Genomic DNA, 19,521 nt, shown 5'->3' with positions numbered 1-19,521 from the left:
TATTTGTTACTCTATATGAAGCCAGGTTGCTCTTAAAGTCCCTCTTTCCCTTCTTATTCTGATTTTGGGCCCTCTCTGCTCAGAGTCCCGACACTTTTTCACCGGACTGGAACAGAGTATTTCCGGAGTCTCGTCGGCGCCCCCTTTCCTCTTTTTCGGGGTATTGCTTCTCTGCTGGTGCTTCTTCGCTGTACTCGTGAGCTCTTCTTCCTCCTCCTCATGTGCTTCTTCTTTGATTGCTTCAGGCTTGATTTTTAACCCATTTCCTCTCCTTTGTGAAACTTTTTGCTTTTTTGTTTTGCCCCCCAGGAATGCACCGCATTGCTGCTTCTGCACTTCACTTAATGCTGGACACAGAAAACCGTCTGACTCCGGATGTCCTTCAGCTGTTTTCAAAGAAGGGAGCGTCTTCATCCGTTTGGAGGGACATTTTGGCTTACATTTGGCCTTTCGACTGCACTTGCCTGCCGTTGTGTTGCTTTTGGACTTCGCGGACAGATTGGGTGGAAAGCAGGCTTCGTAAACCTCTGCCTTTGTTTTTCTGGATGCTTTAGCGGGTTGAGTTGTTTTGTGCTTTGTCTCTCTTGCTCTCGCTCCTTTCATCAGGCTCCAATGCTGCAGAGGTTTGCCTGAATCTTCCCCCGCTGCTTTCTTTGACGAGGAGCGTTTGGTTGCCTTTGGCGCCGGCTTCAATCTGTCTGTTTTTTTGCTTTGAGGTTTTCGTCTCGCAACCTTGGAAGTTTCCCCCCTCTCATCCTCTCTTAGCTCTTCTTCTATGCTAGATAACCATTCGCTACTGATTTCCATCCTTCTGAAGAAATCCAGAGGTTTTCCTTGTGGCACTCTAGACTCCTGCCACTTGTCCATGAACTTTCGGTATTCCTGATTTTTATCGGCTGGTTTCCTCTCTCCAGCTCTGAAAGGGTAACCGTCCCCGTCCAGTTCGTTGGTGTGTTCCCTCGCCCTCTGACCCCATCCGATGTCCGCGCGGAAATTCGATTTGCTGTCATTAAGGGCGCCATTTTTTCTTGCTGCTTCTCGACTTTGCGTCTCCGTTTTTAGAACACGTTTCTTCGAGTCTCTTTCACCACGTCCCTTCCTGCGGTCATCGTTGACTTCCCTCTTACAGGTCAGATCTTCGAAATGTCTATCCAGAGGAAATGACGTGTTCGGGTACGTTAGTTTTTCTTCTACGGGTGACCGCTGGAATGTGGCGAAGCCACGCAGGTTCTTCCTCGGTTCCTCCTCAGCTAGCAAATCTGGCTTGTTTTGGTATGATTTTCTCTCGTATTCTGTGATTGGGGCGTCTGACAGCAGGTACTGGATTATTCTTTCAATTTCAGTTTGCGGCGGAGGCGTCTTCTCTGCATTTTTCTTATTTAAAGGTTCGTCTAAGCTCTCCTCCATAAGCGACTGTTGGTCAAACAGGAACATAAGAAAGAGACTCGTCAATTACAACAGCATAAAGTAATTTAATCAAACAGTCTGTCCTTTGAAGGTACATATGATTTGCCCCAGCTTTGTATAGTACATGTACATTAGGATCAGGAGTGTGAAGACAGAAACTTCCTTTTGCTGTGACACAACTGCATTTTTTTTTTTAAAATAATAAAACCCAATACTCAAGTCTTTCAGTGGCTTCAAGTGGTCAAATAGTTACTAGCTATTTTGTAAATTTGATCAGATAATAGTCCAACTGCTTTGCTTTGGCAGCTATTTAAAACATTTTTCTGAGATTAATCTTACTTTTGGGTCACTAAACCTCAAAATGCAGTAGGTATTACTTGAGTACATTTTACAGCAGGTTCTCTGAATAGATAGGCTCTTGCTGTAGACTTTTTCAAAATGTCCTCAGAAATATAAAAGCCATGGCAACTTGGCTTGGCTCAAGACCAGAAACGTATACAATATTACATAGGGTGGAAGGCGATGTACACTACTACAATTCAAGACATGAGGTTTGTTAAGCTATTTAGGTTAAAGCCAAGTTATAACTTAATTCCTGACAAAGCTAATGCTAACGCTAAAATAACTCATATCTCTGGAAAACAGTTGTGAGATCAAATCAATAATAAATTCAAAAAAACCTCATGCTTTCCAGTACTGAACATCTGGGCAAGTTATTTAATTGGGAATTGTTAGTTTCAGTCTTTAAACAGAAACAAATTATACATTTTTTTTATGGACATAATTGGGCAGCTGCTTTCTGCATCTCAACATCTCTCATTAAATCAGACAAAACCTTTCCGGTTTTAGGTCAGTAAGGATTACTAAAATTATTTACATTTGCTAAACGCCATGATAACTGGAGAATTAGCTTGAACTGTCTTCAAAGTGTCCCTGGAGTTTAGACGTAGAATTGCATTCTGAAGTCTTTGACTTGGGTCAGATGTTTTTAGTACTCGGAATAAACAGCAGGAACTTTGACCCGTTCTTCCAGACAAGAACGGATGAAACTGAGTCGAATTTAAAGGTTGATTTGCTTACAAACACATTTCCAGCTCTGCCCACAAGTTTCCTATCTTACTAATGTCAGGGCTTTGTGAAAGTCACTCCTAAACCCCGGATTTATTGTCCTTGTGCCACTTTGTTGCAAATATGAAGTTAGAAGACTCTTGTGCCCAAGCACAGACAGAGGAAAAAGTTATTTTCAAACTTTCCTTACTACTTTTTTTTTTTGTAGCAATAAATCAACAGCTTTAATGTCTGCCTATCATCTTTTACCTGCAGGTCTTCCAGAGTGAAGTCAAAGGTGTTCAGGTCTGAAGTAAAGAGGCAGTTCATGTCATCCATGTCCAACTGCTGGTAAAAAAAAAAAAAAAGGCTGACATGTCAAGTTTTCAATAGAACAAGTAAAATGTCTTTGTTGTAAATGTGATTGCACAGTTACCGACCTTAAATATGCAACGACTTGAACTTCTGTTAAAGGTCTTCAGTTATTTTGATAACTTTTAGTCAGTCATTCCATTTGGCGAATGTTTCTCTTGTTTTGTTTTTTTTTTTGTGTGTCAAAATGAATTTCAGATCATTGAACAAATTCGTATATTAGACAAAGATAATCACACAAAATCTACAAAACACAAAATTTAAACACATATTTTTAGAGGGAGGATGGATGGATGGATGGATGGGTGGATGGATGGATGGATTTCTTTTACTAAGCAGAAAAAGTTCTACAACTTTTTTCACATTCCCTACATGGAGAAAGTAGCTCTCCTTTTCTTAAACTGTGATTAACAACTTTTTTTTAAAAGTTAAGAAAGTGCCGTAATAGAACCTGCTTGCCCACGTAAATTAGGCTCAAAGTTCTCCGAAATTAACACATTATGCTGCCTGATTTAAAGAAATTCAAGTTACCAGAACCTATGAACATGGAGCACCTTTAGTTTTAATCTTCTTAAGAGGCTATCATGACTTCAGCCTCTGTAAGGGCTGACCGTGCACACAAGCAATGTATATAATGTAAATGTAAATAAGCTGACCGTGCAATTTGCCACAAAACACTTTAAATAAGCAAACAAACAAAAAAAAGCCCTTATTGAATCAGTACACTGGTCACTTTGATTAAAGAAAAAATAAATACATTCAATAAATGCATCAAAGAAATTTTTGATTCCAAAAATTCTGGTTCATGTGTTATAGCTTACATTTCTGACCGAGTTTGTGTCATTGCCCAAATCGTCCTGATGATCCACGAAGGAGCCGATTTCTGTCGCTGGAGTCTCATTCTCTTCTCTCTGCGTGGAAATATTGACTTAGTTTTAAAGCGCCAATGAAAACGGTCGTTTCAATCTGCGGATTAATATATATATATATATTTTTAGCATTTCTGAGTTGAGTGTTTTTCTCCGTGTGGTTTGCTTTAAAACCCAGGAACCTTGAGACAGATGGCGTTGGGGACGTCCTCGCTGTCATCCCAGGTCCATACCATTTGCATCCGATCCTGAAAAGCGGCCAGAGGTGTCGGGGAAACTCGGCTGCCTCGTTCCTTGGTCTTGTCGGGCGGGAAAACTTTGTGTTCTTCTGTGAGGAAGAGAGAACAGCGAGAACCGAGGGGCGGTTCTGGCGTGAATGGTCTTCTGGCTCGGGTTCTGCTCTGCGTCCCCAGAACCAGAACCAAAACACGGAGAAGCAGCATTCTGTTTTTCCGCCCCTCTAATCTGGAACAAACTTCTAGAAAACTACAAAAAAACTGCTGAAACACTGAGCTCCTTTAAAAACCAGCTGTGTTTGATTTGTAACCTCTGGAACTTTGATCAACATATCCGATGTGTATTAATGATTTTGATGATGGCACTTGACAAAATGTAATGTTTATCACTTGTTTTAACAGTGGCAGATGTTTTTATGGTTTAAAGCACTTTGTTGAGCGGTACAAATAAACTCACTCTACTTTATACCTGGCCTCTTCCAGAACAACTCCTGATCACTTACCTTTTTCCTTCCTCCTGTCCTCCAACATCTGAGTACCGTTCAGCACCATGTTGTCTTTTCTGCTATAAACCCTGCAGACCAGATTTAGCACACTAAGGAACCGACCATAAACCCTGTGTGATTAGCATTGTGTTATCATCCTTACAGAACTGGTCTGCAGGTCTGGTAGAACGCCTCCAATGGGAGGCTCATGCACCAGCCGGGATAACCTTCGGGTGCGACGAACATTTGGGGAGGAGGCAAACACGCGCCGTGACAGAACTCCGGCATGTTGATCACCATGCAGGGGCCCGAACTGAAGCTAAACGGAGGCGCGGGAGGCAGGTAACCCATGTTCACCATGCAGGAGTTTCCGGGAGCCCTGGGTTCAAAGTGCATCGGCGGAAAACCGCCAAAAACCATGGTACCGGGAGATGCGAAACCGTGACAGTTCCAAGGTTTGGGACAAACGGCAGGAGGAAAATCTCTGATTGGTGGGTTCCACACGGGGCCCTGGAAGGGGCTCATGAGGCCGGGGAAGTGACTGTACGCCACTGGTTGGTTGCTTTGAACGTAATCGATGGTCCCCCTGAGCATCTCTGCAGCCGGCGGTGAGGGTGGTACTGTGGCAGGATCAATGTTCAGCTTGTGGACCTCGTAAGAACAGAACAGCTGCTCCTTGAAGATCGTGTGGCCCGTTTGGGGAGCCGGCTCAAACCGAGTGGGGATGTTTTCCACCTTGTGGAGAAGATCTGTGCCTGCAGCGACCAGAGAGGAGTTCTGAGGAGAGGTCAGGGCTGGAGTCAGGGTCAGAGTTGGGGTCGGGGTCAGGGCTGGGGCCAATGCTCTGGACAGGGAGCATTGACTTTCCTCTTCCAGGATGGAATACTGTGGGACGGTCGGCACTGGCTCCATTGCTTAGCTGTGTCTGAAACGGAGACACTAAAGTTCAACTTTTGGTGCAAAAATAAGAATTTTAAGGGGCAGTATTATGTGAGCCATTTCATAGCGCAATGAAGTAACTATGTTACCTTCAGTTGTTATAAAAGTGCTGCGTTTATTAAATATGGCTTTTATGAAAAGCCTTGAAATTGGGGCCTCTGTCTCTTTAAGAAGCTCCTGCTCTTACTGGAACAGCTCATTCAGGAGGTCATCACAACATGGCTCCTATATTGACTCTTTAACTACGTTTTTACCAGCTGGTGGAACACCTGGCGCAGTTACACCGGATGTTTGCTAGTTGCTGCTGGCTAGTCTGAAGGAGCAGAGGAGCAGGTAGGGGTGCTCGGCTTGAAAACTGCAGCTTTGAGGACGAGCTTGATCTTAAATGCGCCGCTAGGTCTCAACTAGGCGTTTAGCACTGTTAAACGGTTGTCATGGGAGATTAACAGATTTCTCAAAAGTGTGAAAGAATCAGAGCAACCCTGCAGGCATGTTTTTTCATGAGGGAATGATAACATGGATGTAAACATTTTTTTTTTAAAAGTCGGTTTCACATAATACTGCCCCTTTAATTAAACAACTCTGTGAGGCTCTTTTATTACCTTCCAGTGTGTTGTGGGGACTTTTGGGCTCTTCTCTGGCAACATACACTGACATTTGAAAGCAGAAAAACAAAGATTGTGAGTTTAGAAGAAAATACACCTGAAAAGTTTTCAGTCTTGACACACGTGGATACAAAAACGTACACTTTCCAGTGTACACAACGACGGTTGTGTTCTGGATGTACTGTAAGGACAATCTCCTTATTCCTCAATGCACATGTTGCATGCTGACAGGCAAATTTATCAGAATCAAAAGTTTCTTTGGCAAGAATTAGTTTAAAGGTGTGCAAATTGATGCTGCTGGGTAATGGAACCTTTTTCATTTCTTCTGAGCAAGTTACTTTCTTTTTAGGTAGATGGCCATTTAAAAATGAAGCTTGTACACATTTTAAATCCTCTGCAATTTCACTTCTGCCTATGTTCAAATTAATACTTCCCTTCTATGCAGACAGCCAGCAGGCAAATCACGCCAACTGTAGTTGACGAATCAGTTTTCATGGGCTTACCTTTTTTTGGGGAGGGGATTCCTTGTCTTCAGCTAAAGCTGGATTCAAATCTGGACTCATTATTCATTCATGTAAATTCAAATATAAACAGTTGAGGCTTGTTGTCACTCAGAAGCATTCCGTTGACTGTTTCTCATGAATTAAAGTGGAAGAATATTTACATTTGAAAAGAGAACCATATATATATATATATATACATATTTTTTTCTCTTTTTCCCTCCTTTTGTTTATTTCTTATGTGTTTAATTATTTAGTTGCGACAAGGGTAATTTAATCTTGTCACTAATTTAATTTATTTTAATAATTACATTATTAAATTATACCAGTCATTCATGTGCTTTCAAGTAAAGTAACCGAACACTGAACGCGATTGCGCAATGGTCGCCCGCTTTACTGCCGTACAACATTTCCCAGGATGCTCTGCGGTCGCGGCCGGAAATCCACCTTTTCTGCGCGCAGGGTTGAAGAAACCTTCGCTGCACGTGGGTTTCAGACGTAGCAACAACGCTTTTACCGAAATCCTTTGGACTTTCCAGACTTGAAAAGTCTATTTGATTTCATTTGAACGTGTAAAGCCCAAAAGGCACCGTGTCGTCGTGATGTTTCTGCAATATTATCTAAATGAGAACGGAGACCGAGTGTACACTCTGAAGGTAAGCCTAGCTTCGTGTTTACGTCGCTAACCTGAACATTTTAACACCCTGACAGCATTTTATCCTCCTCAAGTTTCACTTCCGCCTTTGACTGTTATATATTAGGTTTTTAGAGTCGTAAAAGTAAATAGTTTTCGACATGTGGTGCACTTGGTGAGATAAAGACATTAGGCAAAGGGCTCAAGTAGCCACGTTAGCTTTTAGTTCTAGCTCTCTGTACATGTTGTTTACTTATACTCTATTGGGTTTTTATCGTATTGCGCGCAACAGCAAAACGATCAAATCAAACCAAAACATACAATTATTTCTTATCATATACTTTGAATTGTGTTTTTAGAATACCTCACCAAAAATATTTAAATTGGCTACGAGTGGGAGTCCTACTCTATTTTTTTATATATAGAAAACTTGGATTTTTAGCAGACTTCGTATTATTTTCCAAATCTCATACATTGTCTCTCTAAAAGTATATGTTCTCCCCCCCACCAGACAGATAAGATAAGATAAATCTTTATTGTCATTGTCACAAGGACAGCGAAATTCAAAGGGTGCCATCAGTCGGTGCACATGCCCAAAAACAAAAAATAACCGTTTCACAATTCACACACAACGCAAGAATCAACAAACTGGCAAAAAAATATCCTCTAATACTTTTCCTTGTTATCCACCGACAGAAGGCGACACCCGAAGGGCAGCCCACCAGCTCGGCCCACCCGGCTCGCTTCTCACCGGACGACAAGTTCTCCCGGCACCGGGTGCTGGTGAAGAAACGCTTTGGGCTCCTCCTCACGCAGCAGCCCAGGCCCATTCTGTGATGGAAGTGATGCTGGGCCTGCAAGAGGAAGACAAACTCCTGGGTTGGATTCAGAAAGACTTGACTATGAGCTGGATCAGCTACAACTTGGATTATTTTGGTGTTACTTATAGTTATAATTGGTACGTACCCAATAAAATGTGCTAATGCTTTTTACTTAGTTGTGTTTTGTGTTTGGGATGCAATCCAGCCTTAGAAATTAGGGAAATTTCTTTTGGGAATAAAAATAAGTTGAGGGCTTTAAAAGTAATTCATAACTCAAAGTCTTTTCTCTTTGTTTTGCCATGAAGAACTTGTCAAAATTAGACTAAAAAGCAATCCTAAAGAAATTGACAAAACGCTTTTGTAGCTACTTGAGACATTAACTGGAGCAAAGATCTAAGGCTGAAATGTGAAGATTAATTGTAAGGGGTTTTGGAATAGAAACATTCAACATCAGAAAATGCACACGCTTTCAGAACGGCTGGATTTAGAAGGATAAGGGCCCCTGGGATGGAGACAGTTTTAGTGCTACTTCTCTACCCCACACACACACAAAAAAAATAAAATTCACTCATAGCTAGGTCTACACATCGGCAGGTACAAATTGATGAATGATGGGTTTAAAACACCTGACACAACTGTCACAAAAAGATGATTTTTAAATATTTGTATTTTAAATGAATAAAAATCCAATATTTAAATAAAATGCCACATGTGTCATGAGCCCTTGACTTTAATATGAGGTGTAGTGTTTGTAAACATGAATATTGTTTACATACATAAAACAAAAATCCCTCTCCTGTCCTCAAAATGTGGGGCCCTGGGCTACTTTCAGGCCTTTAAAAAGTCTGGCGCAGGCCCTACCATCAACAAGAAAGCATTTAGCGCTTCACTTTCACCAGCTGCAAACTCGAATCAAACATCCACAAAAAACAAGAGAAAGAAAGTGAAGTGATGGATGGATAATAAAATAGATACTTATTGGGGAGAAATAAATGAACATGGATGGAGGGAAGAATATTAGGATTAATGGTAGTTATACCATTGAAAGTTAATCGATGGTCGAACAGTTTAAAAGTCTGATACATTTTTTTTTCTTTTTTAAGCGGTTCGATGATTAATTGACATGATGCATTTCTTTGAGTCAAATATGCCTAGCACCAAACCATGGCCTTTGTTTTGGTACTTCACACTCTTACATTGTTCTTGAAACACGTTACAGGAGTTCACGAGCCGTTTTGTTCAGTAAAACTGTTTCTAACAACGGCCTAACAAACTTTGAAGACGTAATAGGGTTAAAAAAAAAACCCCAAACCCGTCATTTACTCCCAGAATGCAGATCAGCACTACATTCCCCAGACGTCTCAACGAAAGGTCATAATCGCGCATGCGCAAACTAGATGGAACGACGGCAAGGAAGTTGGGACCTGAGCAGCACCGTCGCGTGCTGTGTTTTTTTTTTTTTTTTGGTGGGTCATTTGGAATAAATGTGCGGAGAAACCCCGGCACGGGAGCTGGATGTTTACGGATAAAAACTGGAAACGAATGTAAATTGGAGGAGCCGTTCAAGGGAAGCGGGGGACAGGTATGTGTTCACGGTGACTAGCCGGTAAATTGTGAAGAATTCGACCGGGAAAAACAGTCGTTGTGAGAGAGCTATGTGGAGGTCCGGAGAGTTGACAGGTTGTCTGCGGCGCGGCTAGGCTAGTCGCGCCGACTGAAAGCCCTCCTCAGCCGGTACCGCAGCTCTGTTCCGGCGGCTGTCTCAGCCGAATCACCGTAGGTGTCCTCCCAGGCTTACAAAAGTTATTAAAGACAACTTTAAAATAAAACGCGGCTTGCATTTAAACCCGCCAGATTTTTTTTTTTGTCGAAATTGAAAGCGCTACTCTGTATGATTATTATTTTTTTTTTTTTGCCGGTTGTATTGCGTTAAAACTAGCTGCTCGGTCGCAGTTTTACGCTGAATTTACATAGAGGCGACACAATGTAGCACAGCGGAGTGTGACTGGGATCAGCTGCATTAAAACCAGTTCTGCTGAAAAGGGGACGCGTTTGCCGACCGGTTCAAGCCAGAATTATTATAGCTAGCTTAATTGGCTTAGAATGGCAGCTGAGTGGCGGGGTTGGAAAACGAGCATCCCCACTGGAACCAAATTAATGTTCAGGATTAATCTGACTGCTACTGTTCCCGGTTTAACACATATCACATACACTTCAGTTTGCATCCAATAGTCATCACTGACTTTATCCTGAAGAGCTTAACAGCTGTAGGAGATGATATCTGCTCAATTTTGAGTGACATAACCATCGCCACTGAACACGATGAACATATTCTGTATATTCTGCTGCTTTTGTTCGCGGTGTTCTGGAGTGGGATTTGGAGCAGCTGTCTTTGAGAATCGGAAGGATTTGACAGCCAGATGGGTAACAATACTGCACCCAGTTGCCAGAAGAAGTCCTGACAGTTTGACTGCAGCATTTCTGAGCACCTAAAATGCTAAAAAAAAAGTGATATCTAAATAATAATAATAATAAAAACACGTTATTACTCGTAGACTTTGAGAGTACACAGACGTTAGTGCTGTCAGAAATGAGAACAAAATGTCTTGAATCAAGATGCCAGCTCTGATTAAATACTTTTAGACTTCTTGTCGATGCAAGTAGTCGCCTCCTCCTGGTTACTTGGGTGGCCTCAGGTTCAGGAGGAAGTGCAGTCAGTCACATGTGTTGTACCCCACCCTCCCAACTCTTTATACAGCAGTCTCAGTTCTCCTGATGTTTCATGCAGATTCTTTTAGGCTCTGCTTGCGCTAGAAATGCACCGATTAGGGGTGACTGAGTTCCAGTTTCTGTGAAATTCTGACTTTGGTTTAAGAAATATAAATGACAGCTGTGAGAAGTATATTTTTTTTCTAGAGTTCTTACTGATGGTGGTTGTGGTAGTATTGTTTTTTAAAGTTTTCTTTACAGTCCTAAGGTGTTCGCACGCTTTATAGTCTGGTAGACTAAAGTAGTTCTATTGAGGTCCAGGATTTGCAACATTTGTTAAATTTTCAGCTGGTGCGGTTTTCTTTCACATGCCACTGTCATGTGAGAACAAATTGAAAACTAATTCCTCGCCTGTGGCGGCGCTGCATCAGAAACTACCGAAGGAAATGGCGCAAAAAGACATGAGCGCGTCTTTCTTCTTCACAAAATGTAAATAAAAATGGAGCAGCATCAGATTTTTAAGGCTTGTAGGATTTCCTTTTTGTTGTTGGTAAAAGACAAGTCATTTTTCCCGCTAGCGCCAGACTCAGCTGGTGTGAATTCATCCTTTATATTAGCAACTAACATGAACTTTAACTATAAACATAAATCACTGTGTGTGTCAGATCTTTGGAGAATCAAGATCCTAATATCCTGCCAACACGTTGAAGGTTGAAAAGCTCAAAATAACAAAGCAAAGCAACTTTCTGCAGCCTTCCTTGTATTTTCTAAAACTGGCTCGCTTAGCTCACTTTTTTGCCAAGTCAGCGAAAACTTCCCCAAGGCATAAATCTGACTCAATGTCTCTTTTCGTAGCCAGAAAATACGAAATGTTAAAGGACTAAATTCTGTCTTTCAAGTCGCTTCTTACAGCTAAGAAGTTCAGTTTTTAAACACCTCATCGCCACTGAAAATTGTTGATTTTGAATGTTGTTCCTGCAGTAGCCACTTCCATGCTGAAAGGAGTTGGTAGAGTTTAGGCATGAGGCATTCGTTTGTTAAAACACTGGATATTTAATATGTTTTAAAGCTGAAAATTGTCAGATTTCATCCCACTGACCATTTCCCCTTGTGTATTTCTAGCTTGTATGTTTGTATATTTCTTGTTCTGTGTACAAGCAATATTGTACACAGGGGGGATTTCTCTACTGTAGGATTTTCCCCTATAGAAGAAAGTCACCGTTTTCCAATTGTTTTCCATTCCAACCCGTCTGAAAATGGAAATAAGAAATTCCTCCTATCTAGGAGTTAATTTTCAGTGTGAACTTGACAGACGGTTATTGTATCTATTACTGCCTCGCTCTACACACCTCATGCCCCCTCCCTATTCTGAATGTTGACGGACTAGGCAACATTTCTTTAAAAAAAAAAAAGAAAGAAAATAGGAACAACCTGCCTTGCCTCTGCAGGCTGAGTGAGAGCTGGTACTCTCCAGTATAACCGGTTAGAACCGCTCTCCTTTAATTATTAAATTATATTCCAAGTCTAAAAGAAAGAAAGAAAGAGAGAGGGGGAAAATCCCAGTTCAGCTACATCCACTGATCTTTTTAGCTTTTGAACATATAAATTGACGCACAGTTTTTTTTTTTTGTGCTCTGACTGTTCATTCCTGGTTGTTGTTTTACACCTGAGTCACTCATTCTGTCAGAGGATGACAATACTCTCACTAAAGCTTGGTTTTATACGTAGAATGTAAAGCGAGGCTGGCGTTGTGTCAGATGAATGCCATGTGAATGTAATGTACTTGCTCCTTTTTCCAGTACTTGAAGCCCTTGGTCATGGTCAAACAGAGGAGGTTTTGTTGAAACCTGAAATTGATTGACTTCCACAAGGCACATGACACGGTGCAGCGTCTTGCTACTACTGATTTTACAAAAAGCGAAACTCCCATGTCAGTTTGTTGGAGAGCAAATGTTTTTATTTCACATGCAAAGATCCGACTTCTCATTTTTTCTCTCTCATGGTTTTTTGTTTCTCTCTCTTTCTCTAGCTATCCTCTACCATCCTGGCTGTAATCAACGATGGAAACGTTGTGAAGGCATTTTGTGGCAGACCCTTCTTATGTCTTGTTCAAAAACCCTTTGAGTTCAGAAGACAAGACAAATCCATATTCTGGTTCCCACCACGTTACTATATGCTAGCATCTCTCCAGAAACAACCACATTTTGACCAGAATTTCCTTTGGTACCCGAAGGTTCAAGACGAACCTGGCTTTTGCCTCAATGGAGTATTTCATGACCAAAAGGAGAAACCGTAGAGGTAGGAGTTACCTCTGCATCAGCTGGGAAATAGCCTAGCTCAGGTCAGCACAGTGCTGCCAGCTCCTCCCTGATTGGTCCTTAACCCCCCCTGCTCCCACAGAGACCCTCCCCGGTCTATCCCCACTTTCCTAGTTTTCTGTCCCGCAAACCGCTCTTAAGCCACCCGCCATGTCGTCGGTCCGCTTCACGGTGACGCCCACCAAGGCCGAGGACCTCCCGGGGCTGTCCGACACGTCGCCCGACATCAGCTCCCGCCCGTCCGCCCATGTTCGCTTCGGCTCCAGGGAGAGCGTCAATCGCAGCGACCTGGTGAGCGAGGGGTCCGCAGGTGGGACGACGTTTGGAGGAATGGGAGGGAACGAAACGCCGGACCGCAGCAGCATAGACCAAGGTGAAACACACACACTCGTTCTCACAGGGTGCTAAATGTTTTAACATTGTGGTTATAATCTACCAGTCATCTTGCATACTTATTATCTCACATAAACATGTTCATAAAAATATTGTTTTTTTTTTGTGTACATGCAAAATGCTTTGTGTGGAGGAAAGCCCCAATCTCAAGGTTGACCTTTCAGCTGTAAAACGACCCCAAACATCCTGTCAGAGCTGCAGTTGAATAGTTTAGATCAAAACATATTCATGTGTTAGCGCAGCCCACTCATAGTACAGACCTTGATTCAACTGAGCCTCCAGGGTAAACCTGGAAATTAATTTTTACAGTTTTTCTCATTTTCATATGATGTATTAAAGGGGCAGTATTAGGTCAAATCAACTTTGTCATAATGTTATTTCCTCTTCAGAAACATACCTGGAGTGTTGCTTTGAATCTCCATGGCAACCATTCAGTTGTGCAAAACACCTGGGTGGATCTAGCTCCGCCTTCGAGGACAAAGCTCCTCCCCTGCAGTTTCCAAGCTTCCGAGCTTCATAGAGCAGCCTGTGACTCCCCACTCAGCTCCTTCAGACTAGTCAGCAGCAAAATAGACTAGTAAGTTTGCAAACAAATTATCAAACACCTGGTGGAACAGTGCATCTCTTGAGCTCATCATAGTTGCTACTTCTCAGTGAAACGCTGGTAAAAACATTGTTAAAGGGTTAACAGAGAAGCCCTGTTGTGAAGACTTCCTGAAGGCAGAGTTTCAGGAAGAGCAGGAGTTTCTTAAAGAGGCAGAGGCCCAATTTCAAGGAATTAAATTAGGATGTAAAATTTCTTTTAAGTCATATTTGATATAACGCATTTTTATAAGAACTGAAGTTAACATAGTTACGTGATTGTGCTATAAAATGGCATTGTGTGCCTGGAAAACACATAATACCCATTAAAGTCTTATTTTTGCACCAAAATTGTGAAACAAGCAGTAAATCATGTGTCTTTCTCATTTTCTTCCACTCTTTTGGAAAAATCAGGTGTTGATTTTGCATAGGGATCTCCATCCTAAAACTTAAAAGGGACCAGTTAATGTTTTTAAATACAGATACGCTAACAAATGCACTTCTTTACCTGTTAAATTTTTTCCTGCAATATTTGCTTTGAATTTCTACAGAGAATGCCACGAAAAGGACCAGCGATATGTTTTAAGCTCTGGTTTGCATACTCTTTTTATGTTTATCTTTATTTTATAAATCCTAAAAATAGAAATAAAATGCTTTAAAAATGCCAAGAAATTTCCTAAAGCTGTCTAAAACGCTTTTCTTTTTTAAAAAAGTCTTGTGACATTTACGGCTCTGAGCAAGTTTTATTTGGTTGTCCTTGGAGCAAAATTGCTCTTTTGGTTGTAAACGTTGCAGAGCCTTGGTCTAGCATATAAAATCCCAATAATAAATATAAATAATAAATTTCCCAACAGCAAATAAGAATATCTGTGATGGGTTCACTGGCTCAGTGTGATGTAACTGCATTAGCCCACTGATCCACTTAAGCAGTTGCGTTGTTATGAGGATGCACCGCACTTTTTAATAAGCTTCCATAAATAGACATTGAGACGGTTAATCCGTTTCGATCGGGCCGCTGCGACGCTACAGCCTGTCCATATTTCTGTCTCCATGTGTCCAGAAATAAAAGAAGAAGGAAAAAATGCTGACGCAGTGGTCCTACTGAAGCAACTGAGTCAGGTTCCTGAAGTAATGACAGGAGAAGTCAGAGTGAATGGCTGAGCAGCTATTTCCTCTACGATTCATTATTTTTTGACACCATTACAGTTGGCTGCTGAAACTACTGGGCGGAGGAGCCCTTCTGTTTGGGAACGCTCTCAGAAGCAAACAGCCGTTTTCCCCTCGAGTTCACCCACATGTGGACTAGCAGCTGTGGCTCTGAGCAGACAGCAGTAGAGAAGTGAAGAAGATGCACAATTCATAACAGAGAATTGAAAAAAATTAATTCCACTCCTTTACACTTTCATCGGTTTTAACACAGCGGATAGTAACTGTTATGCACTTGTAGTATCTCAGATGGAACATCACACTAAGCGTCACCAGATCCTACAAGAAGTGCAGTGTCTTGTGTTAATTATTTAACTTTTAAGTCAGCAAAAAAAAAAAAAAAACCCCTACAAGATGTTGCCACATTTGCAGGGGAAAAAAAATTAAGCCGTGGTTCCACGAGTAGAGGTGCACTAGAAGATTGGCTGATGACTATAAATGGGTTGTACGGCGCAGGCAATTTTCAGGAAGCTTCATTGTGTTGAAGTGGCGAATTACATACATTACAGCCAAATGTGAAATTTAAAACGTCAGCAGAGTCCACACCTCCAGCTAGCAATCGTTTCTCAGTAGCCATAGGTTCAGATACTCTATACAATCAAATACTGTATACTCCACTTCCTACAGAGTCTGTGCTTTGTAGACTTTATGCAAAGTCTACAAAGTCTACTTTGTACAAAGTAGACTTTGAATAGCTGGGTAGCTAGCTGTTCAGCTATTCAGGTTGATTATTCATCAATGGTTGTTATCCCAAACACCTACACATACGAGCTGGGATGTATGGGATTGTGCTTACACAATCCCATACATTCTTAAAAATAAATAAAGTTGCGTTACAGTTACTAATGCTATCCATGCTAACTGTGCTAACTGCAGATAAGATGCCGAAGCCAGTATAAAACATACTAAGGAATTAGAATCTGATTTATCCAAACTTGATATCTGTTCAGCTAGAAACTCTTTTGGATCTTGTAACTTTTTTTTTTTTTTTTACAGTTCTGAAAGCAAAATAGGAATCGGGTAGAAGCAATATCGGCAGAGATTTTTGAAAATCGGATATCAGAAATTGGGTGCAGCATTCTGATGAGGGCATCTCCACTAAAAAGCTTATTATTTGTTTATAAATCAAAGTTGATCTCTTCTCCTTGGTTCATCCATTTCATCCATCTATTTCTCTTATTAGCTTCTTCTTTTTTTTTTTTTTTTTTTTTTTTGCAGATGCAGCTACAATGTTTTGTCAATTCCACCTTTTAGCCACAGAAACTCCTGAACCCACTGATCCCTGTTGACCTCCTTCCTGCTGTCCACGTGCTTCTCAGCATGAGCCACTGCTGGTGGATAAACATTTACCAGTATTTGCTCACGTTCCACCCTCAGAATTTATCCATTTTTTTTGGCGAGTGAATGACGAGCCGTCAATACCAGCATGGTCACACATCTGTTGACGTTCACCTGTTGTGACATTTAGTAACTTAACATCAATAGCCTGTTTTGAAGACCAATAAGGAGTTCCCCCATAATCTGACTCTTAGCTTGGCTAATAAATATTTCCAGACAGTATCAGTTATGTTGGGGTTACTTTCAGCTCTTATTGACCCTAATTGGTGTTTTGAATGATATCTAGAGTTAAGACAGAGTTTCTGAAATAAGCAAAAAAACAAACAAACAAAAAAAACGTCCAAATATCCGGTTCTCAATTTTAGATTTCAATTAGCTAAACTTTTTTTCAAACTTTTTTTTTTGAGACATTTCCTGTTGTTTTTGCCATCTGTTGTAGTTCTGAATTTGAGTGTTGTTGCGCCTTAATAAAACTACAACGCCCATGAATCTGACGGTTGAGCAAGCAGTCGTGTTAGAAGGATTTCATCGCAGGATATGCAGTTTGTGTCGTAACCAGTTCTTCTTTTTGGTTTCATTGTGATGAAGAACTGGTGTCAGGCTGCAGCTCTGTGAGCCTGACTCAGCAGATGCAGTCTGGGAACCGCAGATGAATCCCTGAACCTGGACTGTCCCGTTGAGCAGGTTTGTTCGCCAGGGGTGCTCCCAAGTCTCAGAGTTAGTTTTTTTTTTCTCACTCAGTCAGATGTTAGGTCATTTCCTGACATTTTGTCTGTATTCAACCAAAACACACGCGTTGCTTGGTTTGCACCAAATGCTGCAGTGTTGTTGTTTCCTGTAATGCGAAAGGACTCGTGAAAACATCCCTCCTGCTGAAGACCAGCTGCAGGTTTTTATCACTTTCCAGCAGCCCTATGTCACCCACAGTGCAGCGTGCGGACGACTGCTGGTGTTAGCTTGGGGAAGCAAAGAGGGAAGTGATGGTGCTGAGTCAAGCGCTGCTGATGGTGCAGGGATGCGTGCTGATGGATTCGGTGACAGTCGCTCTTTCATTGGACTGTGCTGCATAAATCCGTACAGCTTGACCTCGATGAATCAAAACGACAGCAATCTCGACTGTGTGTGCTTATATTAAAGTTCTGGTCGTGTGTGTGTGTGTGTGTTCTCTTTTCTTCCTGTTCAGGGGATGGGAAGATCTCCAGTGTTTACATCAACAACAGTCATGGGATGGATGACGATGAATTTTTCGACAGGAACTTGGCCTTATTTGAGGTTTGACAGACAAACTGATTATCTCTGTTGTTCTACCTTTAACGTTCTAAGTTTTCTGCAACATTTTGTCTCGTAGCACTGATGGTGACAAAAATCTCTGTGGTTGTGTGTGGTGTTTTTTTCTGTTTGCCAAACTTGAGCTAAAAAGCTGCATGGTGGGTGCAGCTAATTTTAGCCTGTATAGACTACCAGCTTTTCTGGGAATGTCTCTAACCTTTTTCTGGCGTAGCATTCTGTAAAATGCTCAACAGTCAGCTTCTTTCTTCTCTTTCATGTTTTCTTCCTCTTGATTAACACCCATCCTCTTCTCTTCTATATCTTCCTTTATCTTGCTGCTTTTGACTTTGATCCTTTCTTTGTTCCAGACTTATTGCTGTCTTTTCGTGTCCCCACCACTGTTATCGCCCCGTTTTCACACTGTGACATTGTTCGATGACCAACAGGAGGAGATGGACACTAGGCCGAAGGTGTCTTCTCTGCTCAACCGCCTGGCTAACTACACCAACCTGACGCAGGGAGCAAAGGAGCATGAGGAGGCTGAGAGCATCGGGGAGAAGAAGAAAGCCAGCAAGGTGTGAAATGCTACAAATCATTTTGAAAATCAGAGTTTACTGTGAAATAATAACACAATAAAGCTTTTCTAATACACTCTCTATATCATGTTAAAGCATAAAATCTCAAAATCAAACACTGTTACATTCTGATATGTAAAGTAACAGAAACAATGCTGTGATAAATTACACACAATGTGACTGAATTTGCTTGAAGAAATGGTGGAAAACAGCTGGAATCCCTTTTAGGATGAGCTCATCGTCCATCCTCTCCTGTGTCGGCCATCGAGTTGTTGTCTAGACGAATCATATCTACGACTCAAAGGGCGTCGAGACCTGAACTCGGAGTACACTGCAGCGCTCGACGATAAGCCGCATGCGTCCAAGATAAGACGATCTGTTTTGGCCGTTCGTAGTATTTCCTGCTTAGTATTTCCTTCTGTCTTTCCACCAGACAGAAGGAAGAGGATTTGGGTAGGCGGAATTTAACCAAAACAGTTTTAATCTTCCTTTCTGGTTCTGCGGTGTGTTCAGTACAAGCATCACCAAAATGCTGCCGCACCACTTAAAGATTAGCTTGTAACTGGGCCAAATTAAAGACGACAAGAAGATAAGAGCATGCTTTCATTCTTTTTTTTTAAAAGTGAAACTAGACATAGTTTGAATTTGAACACAACCAGGAAACACTTTCCTTTTGCACTCAGCAGTGAACCTGCTTTCATTTAGGACAAGCACATTAAAACTGGAGTGATGACAGTTTTTCTGTTTGATTCACTTAAGAGTCTTTCTGCAGAGTTTTGGACTAATGGAAGGGGAACAAGGGACGTTTTATTGATAAATTCGAACGTGCATAACTATAGTCTCGATGTGAGGAAATAGTCAAGTTTTCATTTTGACCGCCTTTTGCAAATATTTCGAGTGACCTTGAAGAGACATTGATTGGCTCCTTTACAGACTGGTGGTTCAGGTAATATGTCACCTGTCCCACCAGGAACCACAAAATTCTGGACCCGTGTTATGGTTCTGTCGAAGGAGCATATAAATCTGTCCCTCTCCCTCCATTGGGTGGAGCTGACCATAATTGTGTGCAACTTATACCAGCTTATCGTTCTGCTATTAGGAGAGGTAAAACCATCACTAGACAGATCAATAACTGAACTGATGATTCCAAACTCAACCTGCAGGATTGCTTTGACATGACTGACTTTTGACATGTTTAAGGTCTCTTGTAGTGACA

At 41.5% G+C, this 19,521-nt stretch overlaps 3 protein-coding genes across 6 annotated transcripts in view; 2 read left to right on the top strand and 1 right to left on the bottom strand.

Annotated features, from left to right (window-relative positions):
* Positions 1 to 6: 6 nt before the first annotated feature.
* On the bottom strand, positions 7 to 5,328 carry LOC111611050. The gene is made up of 6 exons (XM_023346667.1): positions 4,580 to 5,328; positions 4,435 to 4,505; positions 3,878 to 4,023; positions 3,648 to 3,737; positions 2,725 to 2,802; positions 7 to 1,413 (listed from the first exon to the last, which is right to left on the bottom strand). Exons 1-6 carry the CDS (start codon positions 5,326 to 5,328, stop codon positions 7 to 9), a joined length of 2,541 nt encoding a protein of 846 aa, XP_023202435.1.
* A 1,566-nt stretch (positions 5,329 to 6,894) lies between these two features.
* nop10 (NOP10 ribonucleoprotein) lies at positions 6,895 to 8,086 on the top strand. Its single transcript, XM_005809171.3, has 2 exons — positions 6,895 to 7,116; positions 7,791 to 8,086. Exons 1-2 carry the CDS (start codon positions 7,063 to 7,065, stop codon positions 7,929 to 7,931), a joined length of 195 nt encoding a protein of 64 aa, XP_005809228.1. The 5' UTR covers positions 6,895 to 7,062; the 3' UTR covers positions 7,932 to 8,086.
* Positions 8,087 to 9,361: 1,275 nt separating this feature from the next.
* LOC102224695 (solute carrier family 12 member 6) overlaps positions 9,362 to 19,521 on the top strand; it is a 31,109-nt gene continuing 20,949 nt past the window's right edge. For 3 of the 4 annotated variants that reach the window (XM_014472564.2, XM_023346143.1, XM_023346141.1), the window contains exons 1-4: positions 9,362 to 9,497; positions 12,654 to 13,315; positions 17,645 to 17,733; positions 18,177 to 18,305. In XM_014472564.2, coding sequence (XP_014328050.2) covers positions 13,093 to 13,315; positions 17,645 to 17,733; positions 18,177 to 18,305 — 441 coding nt within the window. In that variant the 5' untranslated portion in view covers positions 9,362 to 9,497; positions 12,654 to 13,092. Of the gene's footprint in view, positions 9,498 to 9,616; positions 9,692 to 12,653; positions 13,316 to 17,644; positions 17,734 to 18,176; positions 18,306 to 19,521 lie in introns of those variants that run through there. The other variant, XM_023346142.1, reaches the window with a different exon arrangement.

The sequence above is a fragment of the Xiphophorus maculatus genome, chromosome 14 (assembly GCF_002775205.1).
Source record: "Xiphophorus maculatus strain JP 163 A chromosome 14, X_maculatus-5.0-male, whole genome shotgun sequence".
Classification (NCBI taxonomy): Eukaryota; Metazoa; Chordata; class Actinopteri; order Cyprinodontiformes; family Poeciliidae; genus Xiphophorus; species Xiphophorus maculatus.
The sequence above is the reverse complement of the archived record's forward strand: the minus strand, read 5'-3'. Positions and strand labels throughout refer to the sequence as shown.

Coding starts and splice junctions, on each gene's coding strand:
- LOC111611050 (XM_023346667.1), bottom strand. CDS start 5,328: ATGGAGCCAGTGCCGACCGTCCCACAGTATTCCATCCTGGAAGAGGAA. Junction 3,738..3,877: donor CCAACGCCATCTGTCTCAAG/GTTCCTGGGTTT, acceptor ATTTCCACGCAG/AGAGAAGAGAATGAGACTCC. Junction 1,414..2,724: donor TCACTCTGGAAGACCTGCAG/GTAAAAGATGAT, acceptor TTTGACCAACAG/TCGCTTATGGAGGAGAGCTT.
- nop10 (XM_005809171.3), top strand. CDS start 7,063: ATGTTTCTGCAATATTATCTAAATGAGAACGGAGACCGAGTGTACACT. Junction 7,117..7,790: donor ACCGAGTGTACACTCTGAAG/GTAAGCCTAGCT, acceptor ATCCACCGACAG/AAGGCGACACCCGAAGGGCA.